This window comes from Notothenia rossii, assembly GCF_949606895.1.
Source record: "Notothenia rossii genome assembly, chromosome: 2".
Taxonomy (NCBI): domain Eukaryota; kingdom Metazoa; phylum Chordata; class Actinopteri; order Perciformes; family Nototheniidae; genus Notothenia; species Notothenia rossii.
The window spans coordinates 14225450-14235786 of NC_136904.1; the positions used below are offsets into that span (position 1 = coordinate 14225450).

The window sequence follows — 10337 nt, forward strand, 5'->3', positions numbered from 1 at the left end:
GCTCCTAAGAGAGCAATGTTCAAGGATCAGCTTCAATGTCAATGTATAATACAGCAACATGAAATGCAGTTGTAACCACCTCCGCACACACATAGAAAATATACAAAAATATATGCAACTATTTTTAATTAGAACAGAATAAGACAAGGGACAGTAGGAAATAGAATAATAAAAGAAGGAATATATACAGTTTCCACACATTTTGCAGATATTGTTTCAAATTAAGTATATTTTGTGTGTACTGTATGCAAAATTCACAGATCTAGTGCAATGTGTACTACAGGGTGCGATCGGCCTATAACATTCTTAGAGCTGAGGTCTATTAGATGTTAAAATCCATCAGACTTTTAGTATTCATGAAACATTCTGTTAACTCCATTTATTAAGATTTATACAGAGACACTGGAGATTTGAGGTTAGCCTGTAATATGAGAAAAGCATTTATTTCCACAAACTCATAATGAAAATGTCATAACAAGGCTTTTAGAGAGCTCCCCTTCTCTCTGAGGAACAGGAAATAAACACTGAGTATGTTACATTTCTACCCCACTCTGTATGTCTTTCTCACTCTATGCTTCATCAAAAAAAGAGGAGAATAGACAAATTATTACTATTAGTATAGACAAGCGCTTGAGCATTTCAGGGGAGATGGAAATGGATGGCTGCAGAAAACAGCAGGGGACTTGGGATGAAGTATACCTCTCTCTTTCCTTTCCTTTTATTTATTTTTAAACCAGGCTTCATGTGGCTCTGTCGTTTACAACCAAGCTGCCAGCCTTCTGCTGTTTTAGTTATTATTTAACTCCTCTTGTTTTAGATCGAATCGTGCACAATCAACGCACGTCTCCAAGTATGCTTAATTAATTACCTAATTTCAATAGGTTATCTCTCTCTCTCTCTCTCTCTCTCTCTCTCTCTCTCTCTCTCTCTCTCTCTAGATGCAGTTGGCGCTGCTTCACGCGCAAAGTCGCGTGCCTGCTGGTCAGTGCGTCTGCAGTCACTCTCAGCAGCTTGTACCGTAATCAGCTGTTGCACACGCCAGGAGGGAGAGCGAAAGTGTATATGTGTGTGTGAGAGAGAGAGTTGAGAGTATAGAGATGTCTTGAGATGGATTACCTGATGGACCTGGTTGTCCATTACGCAGAAGGACTCTAATTCCTGGACATTAAAAACGATGGATACTGATGTAAAAAAGACTAACAACGAGGCATAAACCGCGTTTATAAGAAAGGTAAGAGCAATAAAAGTAAACATCTGATTGAGGCTATCTCATTTGTGTATATCACATATTTCACTGTGCCGTCCGATCTGTGAATTCATCACTTGTGCTGCAGGCTGTTGCGCATACTGTGGCAAACAAAATAGTGAAGGTGTCTGCCAAAAGCTAGTGCTTCATGGCAGATAAATATATGTTTACTAATAATAAATATTAAAACCTATTTTCAATCAAATGTGGGCTGTGACAAAGTGAAGCCTGATTTATTAAACAAGAAAACGCTTTTTAACTTACATGTGCTACTGTAAGATAGGCTATCAGTGGACTGGAACTTGCCATAATAGTGATATGATGTATGATTATTAACTAAGGTGACTGCTGTGCAGCAAGCCACATTCTCTTACTGTAATTTAACACTTGATGTGACTACCTCATATCGAAAATGCATTGATACTTCAGGTTTAAAAAGTATAACATAATTCATCATATCTACAAACCAAAAGTGAAAATATGTGCTACAGAATATATTAACATGATATTTTTCTAATTCAAGTAAAATCTGACATTTCTATACATGCGAAGAAAAAGATCAAGGTCATTTTACCTGTAACTCTCATTGGGTGTCATACCGTTATGCGTAAAGTTTATATTACCTGGTGACAGGGAGTAGAATATGGATGCTGAGGGAATCCAACACGCCGACAGAGACATGGAGGCCACTTCATGGCCTTTTTCCGTGACCACCGACTGGCAGGAGGACGGAAACGAGACGACGGGGAATCAGTTCCAGCAGCCCGACTGGCAGGTGGGAGGATAAAGATCAGTGATACAACTTGAACTCCTATTTTAGTGCATCCTGCAGAGCCCGAAACCGTTTAGAGGATCAAATAAAACGAGACAGAATTAATTGAAAAAAGAGTACAATATTAAAAGAGGTTTTATGAAATAATTAATGCAAAAAAAATGTTTTGTAAATATGTCAAAGGTGATAAAGTCGGTCCTTAAGGATGTGTGAATAATTTATAAATCATGTCTATAGTGATCCTTTTGTGATAGTTTGTGTGTACCTATCCAGGTACTGCAGATGGAAATGACTCATAGCTAAAACAAAACATACATTTGATTGTAATACTAATAACAAAATCATAATTTTTATAATTTGAGTACATTGTTCCTGTTACATAAATATTATGCAAACACAAACTTAACCAAGACCACACATTAAGCCTTATGGACAGAATGAAAGGGCAGAAAATGATCTATTAATATGTACAAAACTTTTTTCCTCTCTGCATCTCCTTTCCTCCATCCTCTCTCCTATCTTCTTCTCCCTTCTCATCTAATTACTTCTGGCCTTTTTCTTCTTTCTTTGCCTGTCCTCTATAAGTATCCAATTCCACTTGTCTCTCCCACGTCTCCACCTCTTCCTTCTGAACTCTCTCCGTTCTCCTCTTTTCCTTTTCGTCTTCTTTCCTCTTCTCTCTCTTTTTTCCTCTCCTATCGCCTCTTTTCCTTTCTCCTCTCCTCTCTTTCTCTACTTTCCTAACATTTATTTTCCTCTATCATCCGCTCTTCCTTTCTCAGGTGGCTTTGTGGGCTATGGCGTACTCCCTCATCATCCTGGTGTCCATCACTGGCAATGTGACAGTGATCTGGATTATTCTTGCTCACAGACGTATGAGGACTGTGACCAATTACTTAATCGTCAACCTGGCTTTCTCTGACGTTTCCATGGCAACCTTCAACACTCTCTTTAACTTTGTGTACGCACTTCACAACGACTGGTACTTTGGCCTCGGCTACTGCCGGTTTCAGAACTTCTTCCCCATCACGGCCATGTTCTCGTCTATTTACTCGATGGCTGCCATCGCAGTGGACAGGTAAGAGAGAGCTCTAAGAAAACCTCAGATAAGGTCTGATTTAACATTTCATTTGTGAGTTACATGATATTTAAGTGGTTGCTCTAATCCAAACTGCCATTACAATGAACCAAAGTACTTAAGACACTATGTTGTACCTAAAAGTATAGGCTCTAAAGCAAGAACTCATCCTCTTCTCTTGCGAAGCCTCATTTAGGAACTACATTATGCAAAGTGTAAAAAAGGACATGACCAATTAGTGAAACAGTCAACTCCGCAGTGCAAGAACCAAGTTGTTTTTGTAAATAACCCACTCAACTGGTCCATTACTACTCTATGATGTGTTTTACAGTACTTATAGTGTATACATGTGTTAACTCTACAGGCTGATAAGTACAAACTGTGTTGAAAACTACTATGGTCTTTGGAATAAGGGCAAATACAATATTTTGTACATGTCTATGTATCCTCGGGCAAGATACTTAGCCCTGAGTTGCTGCCGATGGCATGGCCAACGGTGTGTATGAATGTTAGCTTCCCTAGAGCAAGTGGTACTCCTCTGTATGAATGAGGTGTGCATGGGTGAAAAATACCCGATAAAGCCCTATATAAGCACAGTCCATATACCATTACAGATAAAGGCTGTAGTGTTAAATACACACCTTTCTGAAACAGTGTCAACACAAAATGAACATTATAAACTTCACAAAGTCATCATTTATGTCAGTGCTTTTGTATTAGGCAGCATTTTATAGCATGAATGCACTTACGTACTAATACCGTTTTTTAGAGGAGAGAGTAACATTGAGTTTCATGAGTGCATCGACATTTACATGATATAAGGCCCTCTGGCTCAGGACAGATGTAGTGATGAATGACCCAAAGGCTAAGAGGGAAGGATGTTATATCTGCTCATGCCTAAATAACTCCTCCATAATCGTTCCCAAATGTGTGAAGTCATCAGTTTATGAGAAATTATTCAGGAGCAGCAGCAGGCAGAAAACAATCAATCATGGAAAAACGTGAGCGAAAATCTGAGGTAATACTCTGCCACCTCCATATTGTTTCAACAACCCTCAGGTTCCACCTATCTTCAAATGTGTGTGTGATAAGAACATAGACTTTATATATAGATTTGAATAGTGCCAAAAATACTGGTTTAAGAGTAAACTGCGAATGAAAAAGGGAAGTGAGAGTCAACTTTTTAAAGTATGTAAAAGAGCTGAAAATTGGTTGTTTTACACAGAAACCTTTTAATCTAAATAATAAAGTATATTTTATTATTTGTATTTAGATGACAAATTAAACGTAGTTATCTTTGAATTTGTGCTCGGCTGACCTTACAAAATAACAAAAACAGAAGACAATGAAACATCTTCAATGAACCTAATCAAATGCAAGTCACACAGTCTTAATCCATTGAGCTAAGAATAGTTGCAGAAGCCATCAATACATTCATGATGTCAGTCGTGAATAATTCAAAGGAATGGTTTATAGTTATAGTTTAATCATTTGACTGTTATGGTGATAATACTGAGAAAGGCTGTTAAGTAAAATAATATAACTAGATTGTATAAGATGAGTGATAGATCGCCTTGAGTGATGCAGCAGAGGGCACTACTTATTTTAAATAAAGCACATTTACGTCTTCATGCGTTAAGGCTCTTGTCCTCTTGTCCAATTCGACAAAAATAACACACAGTAGCTTTTATCCACGATCAGTTTTAAGGCATCGAAGGAGGAGCGGGTCTTTTCTGTGATTTAACACGTTCCTGTAGTTCACTATAAAAGTGTATTCAGTTGATTTCATAAAGTCATTATGAGACATTTACACAAGATGTCTTTTTTCACATGATTATGACATTGTCAGTTTCTGTCACACAGACATGGAGGGAGAAATAAAATATCATATTATAACTTTGGCAGTTGGTCAGGACATAACCACAGACAGAAAGACAGAAACGAACATAATGACAGAGACAGAAAATGTATAAAATGCAGGTTTGGTCATGAAAAAGCCTCTTTGTTATAGCTCTAAAAATGCCCACAACCTTGAAATAATACCACACGAAATATAGAGCTGTTCATTTCTTTGTAAAGGCGATCTCTCTTTTCTAAAGCAGATCAACGGTTTAGTTATTTTACTAACATATGACTCAGAGTTAGGGATATGATTTATAAATGAAAAAGGGGATGGATATTTTATTCAACATTTTCAGTTAGAATTAAAGCCCATAAAGCTTTTAAGGCCGAGAATAATGTGTTCAGAATAATGGATTAAAGAGAAAGGCAACACAGACGAAACCACCACTTTATCATCTACAGTAGAATGCAATTAAATATAAATGATATGTATTAAAAACGGACTTTGATAAAGCCTCTCAAAGAAGAAAAACTCAGCGATTATGATTAACAACCTCAAGTAATGAAAAGAGAAGAATTACTTTTAAACATATGGCAGAGATGCTCGCACACAGAAGATGTTTTTTAGGAACCACTCTGGTCTGTTCCTATAACAACATACTCTAAATGAAACACTCCATAAATGAACCTTTTTATCTTGTGTCAGGTACATGGCCATCATCCACCCTCTGAAGCCCCGCCTCTCCTCCACCTCTACGAAGGTTGTGATCGCCCTCATTTGGATCGTAGCCATCTTACTGGCTTTCCCTCAGTGCTACTACAGCGTGACAATATTTTACTACCCCAGAACTGTGTGCATGGTCGACTGGCCGGACGATTATGGAGGGACACATCAACTAAGGTGAAGAAACCGCAGACATTTACAACCCCAGAACTGTGTGCATGGTCGACTGATGTATAGGCTAACAGAAATTAACAAGTTATCAGCACAAAGATATTGTCTGCATGACAGGCACACTCACATTTAAGGGGACAGTCATGCAAATCAGTACAAAAGTTATTAAAATTCACATATTTCTGAACATCTGTGAGTTGAAGCCAACATTTATGTAAGGCAACGCAAGTTTATTTATATAGCACCTTTCAACACAAGGAAATTCAAAGTGTTTTACAAAAATGAAAGACATTAAGAGCATTAAGAAACATATTATAAAAGGGCATTTAAAAATAAAGCAAAGATAAAAAAACATGAATAACAAAGGTACATGAATACAAGTTACAGTGCAGTGTGAGATACACACATCTGAAATGTTTAGGTCTGACTCTCAATCATTGCTAACTTTTTAGCAGAAATAGTTTTCTTTGACCTCACTTTCTTTCTGCTTTCTTTTTTAACTTATCCGTAAGTTATTTCAAGTGTTTCATGCTAAACGAACAGCTCTGGTTTCTGTTTTTCAATCCCATGGTTGGACACCTTCAGTTGCTATAATACATCTAAACCAATCTGTCAACTACTCACTGATACTAACCAATGCAGGCTTGATTGACTTGAATTAAAGGGTTAAGATTGTTCAGTCGCTTTTAAATGTTGCTGAGGCCGTTAATGGAGTTGGTTTAGAAAGCTTTGTTGGAAGACAATATCACAACCAAAGGGACACTACAAACAATCTGGGCTCACAACCCCTAACAATCTCTGAAACCATTAAAAAAATGAAGCTTGTTGTCTCTTTCTCCCTCTGCAGTTATCAGTTTGCAGTCATTTTGCTGATCTACCTACTCCCTCTGCTGGTGATGCTGGTGACCTACAGTTTAGTGGGTCAGTCATTATGGGGTGGGCACATCCCTGGAGAGGCGAGGGACCATTACCACAGCCAGATCACTGCCAAGAGAAAGGTCACACACTTATATTTGTATACTGTCATAAAGTACAGTTCTAGTCTTCTGATGTCGCATTATCACTATTTTCAAAATGCTCAGATAACCGTGGCTAAGTAAAGCTAACGGTGAATCGAACACAATTACATGAGCGTGAATTTAAAATATGGCATTATTGGCTTTATATATGTATTGGCTATTATTCTCTCTGTGATTTCCGACAGGTGGTGAAGATGATGGTTGTCGTGGTCTTGACCTTTGCCCTCTGCTGGTTGCCCTACCACATCTACTTCATACTGGGATCCTTTAACAGAGACATTTATAAACAGCATTACATCCAACAGGTGAGCAGCTGCCTTTCTGCCTGTTTGAAAATGTAACAACCTTTATTGTGAAGCCAAGACAGGAAAGTATCTTTGGTCTCAACTCACTGAGGAGAAAACATGACATAAAATAAAAGAAATGTAACAGTCATTGAATGCATGTCCTTGGTGCAAAGCCTTGCCTCTCATGTTTAAGTGTGCTATAATGTTTTCCTTAACACCTGACCTGTCTAAACGTGTACATTAGACTGTACATTTTGAATGAAAGAACATTTTCAAATTTAATTTTGCCAGGTTTATTATATTATACAGCCTAAGGGGACAAACTCTAACTAGAGTAGAGGGGATGTTTTAATCAAAGATAATTGGCCAGGCTTTGCTGTTTACAGCTGTTCATCATCATTTAATCATGGAATTGCTTTTGTTGGCGGTCTATTATGCTTCTTAGAGTTAACAATCTTACCCACCAGTTTATATTTACTGCTGTCGAGTTCCTATAACAGACAGAGATATTGAGCCTACCAAGGTTGCTCTCTATCTTTCTGATTTATGAACTGGGCATCATGTTTCCTTTCTTTGTCAGGTGTACCTGGCTATATTCTGGTTGGCGATGAGTTCAACAATGTACAATCCTATCATATACTGCTGTCTAAACCAAAGGTAAAAGACATATTCACACTAAAGTTCCAGTATCCCAAAACTTGGGCTAGAAAACGAATGATCCTCTCTCTGCAGGTTTCGTGCTGGTTTCCGTCATGCGTTTGTTTGGTGTCCTTTCATCAAAGTGTCGGAGGAGGACAGGATGGAGCTGCAGCACACACACACCTTCAGAGCTACCATGAGCCGCAGCCACCGCAAAGACAGTACATACATACATACCTCCATCAAAACACCCAACGCCTTTGACGCAAACGCAGCTAACAACAGTGATATCAACTCAGAAAGAGATGCTTGCATGCAGCTTAAAAAACAAACATCATTAAACACATACAGCTCAAGCAGCACATGTGCAGATACAAGATCTCCAGCTGACACACTTCTACAGCACAACAACTGAAACCAAACATGATGAGGACATCACCATAGAAAAATAATTGGGTTTTTGAGCTGATAATTAGATTTCATCCAAAAGGGGAGATCCAACAGGGTGGTGACTTCATGTGGGAGTTGTTTGATGTGGCTTTGGACCAATAACCCTTTTTTTCGTTTAAAGAGAAATATAAATGAATGTGACAGGTGGATGTTTTGCTGTTTATACCAAAGTGGTCATGGAAATAGAGTTATATGTGAAGAAACTACATCTGCATTAATGAAAACAAGAGTTTTATTCTCGCATTGTTAGTGTTTGCTGTTTTTAAAAACGTCTGTAGATAAATCCATCCATGATTCATTTCTCTTACTGAAGCCTTTTTCCTTTGTCCTCCCTCTATCATTCACATTCACTAACTACGCTTCTCCTTCGAGAAACTGTAAATCGTGGATATCTACAGAATGTGAAACTGTAGTCTTTGTGATGTTTCTTTTCAACAACTACTTACAATGGATGAGAAGTCCTCTGGCATCAGCAGCAAGCCTTAATAATGTGTTTTTTCTTCGACATGGGACATTTCCTATTTTTCACCAATCTTAAGACACAAAGTGCTTGTAACTGTAAAGTTATTGGTAACATAGTTAAAGAAACGTTTGTTCAGCTTTCTGGTGTTCAAAGTTAGCACCAATGTGCTGATTAGCTCTTGTTGTTAGTGTGGGATTGCCTTGAGTTTATAATAACACCTTCATTAAGGGAATATCTTTGCAGTTTAGAATATGAGTCTGTGGAGCTCTGCTGTATCAATGCAGCTTTTAAAGATGTTACTCTCCTGTCACTTGAAATAGTCGAACAAAAGTTTAATTACAACTTGCTCAATTTATTACATTGAAAGACACAGAATTAGCTATTTATAATATGAACTGATTTTCTAATCACCTATCTTTACAGTTTCAGTTGACAAAACAAACACAAAACTGATTAAAAAATATTTTAGAAGCAAAATTAGCCTTGATTATTTTATAGACTTTGCTGGATGTTTCTTACTCTCAGTTATATGGTGAGCATGTATCTTTTATTGTAACAGTCTTTAAACATGTCTTTCACATAGTGTGCATTCAAACAGTACGTTGCTCGTGTATTGTGACTTCACACGTTCCTACAACTGTAATATTTTAATATTTTTATGTTCATGGTGGAGTAGAGTACACATTACAAATTAAAAGTGCTGCTAATTAGACGAATGTGATGTAAATGTAATCTATTGAGTGTATTATGGAACATATTTTGATGAAGTGGAAATGTAAATAAGGTGATATGTTTGTGCACATTTAGTATGATGATAATGTTGTAAATAATGTAGCTTGTAATTGTCAACATTTCAGAATGGAGAGAAAACCTTTTCATTTCTTGTGACAACTTTTACTTTTTAAAGTAAAGCCACAAAGTGAAACATGTATTGTTGTCTACAGAAATCAGCAGGGTAGAAGTTTGTGGCCGAAATAAAAGTTGATAATATGTTTAATAAATGTGAGTGTGCGTGTAATGGTCCCTCAGTTCTACTCTTGTTCAAATGTAACACAGGGGTCGAAGGGGCGGTGCTACTTGGTTTTTAAATCACTTTTACTTACATTCTCTCATGGCTACTTCATTGTTTAATGAACCTCTGAACACACCAACAACCCATTACGCCTTGCTGTAATGTACCTAGGCCAACTAACTGAAAACACAACTTTAGAAAGACATATTTATTTGTTGGCTTCAAGTAAAACCACAACAGATCTGAACAAAAGGTCAAATATTCAATGACATATGCATCCCTTATCATTTTAATTAAGACAAGGTATGCATATGTCATTGAATATTTGACCTGTTCTTTAGAGCTGCAGTACTGTAAGCAGAATCCAGTCATGTTTGGCTAAATAGATTAAAACTCTTTAGTTGTATTTACACAAGTTTGTCTTTATTTATTGACTGACAGTGTTTGACAGACAGTCTGGGTTTTGTGAACACAGAAAACAAGATTAAAGTTTCAGACTTTTCTAATTTTGAGAACATCTAAAGGCAAGGTGGTATAGCTGCTGGAGTGGCTGGCCATCTTTACCCTGGCAACAGTAGAGCAGCGTAGTACGAAGGAATGAAAATGTAATTTGCTAGGATTCATTTTTTCTGTA

At 37.3% G+C, this 10337-nt stretch overlaps 1 protein-coding gene across 4 annotated transcripts; it reads left to right on the plus strand.

The window, feature by feature from the left end:
* The first annotated feature begins 930 nt into the window (after positions 1-930).
* On the plus strand, positions 931-9714 carry tacr2 (tachykinin receptor 2). 4 transcript variants are annotated; one of them, XM_079664461.1, is made up of 8 exons: positions 931-1231; positions 1860-2021; positions 2801-3096; positions 5645-5839; positions 6681-6831; positions 7038-7157; positions 7720-7796; positions 7872-9714. In XM_079664461.1, the coding sequence occupies exons 2-8, from the start codon at positions 1890-1892 to the stop codon at positions 8191-8193; spliced, it is 1293 nt and encodes a 430-aa protein (XP_079520587.1). In that variant the 5' UTR covers positions 931-1231; positions 1860-1889; the 3' UTR covers positions 8194-9714. The 4 variants fall into 4 exon arrangements, with proteins under 4 accessions (XP_079520587.1, XP_079520586.1, XP_079520588.1 ...); XM_079664460.1 differs by having other exon boundaries at positions 1880-2021; XM_079664462.1 differs by having other exon boundaries at positions 931-1230; positions 1872-2021.
* Positions 9715-10337: the final 623 nt, after the last annotated feature.

Coding starts and splice junctions, on each gene's coding strand:
- tacr2 (XM_079664461.1), top strand. CDS start 1,890: ATGGATGCTGAGGGAATCCAACACGCCGACAGAGACATGGAGGCCACT. Junction 3,097..5,644: donor GCTGCCATCGCAGTGGACAG/GTAAGAGAGAGC, acceptor ATCTTGTGTCAG/GTACATGGCCATCATCCACC. Junction 6,832..7,037: donor AGATCACTGCCAAGAGAAAG/GTCACACACTTA, acceptor GATTTCCGACAG/GTGGTGAAGATGATGGTTGT.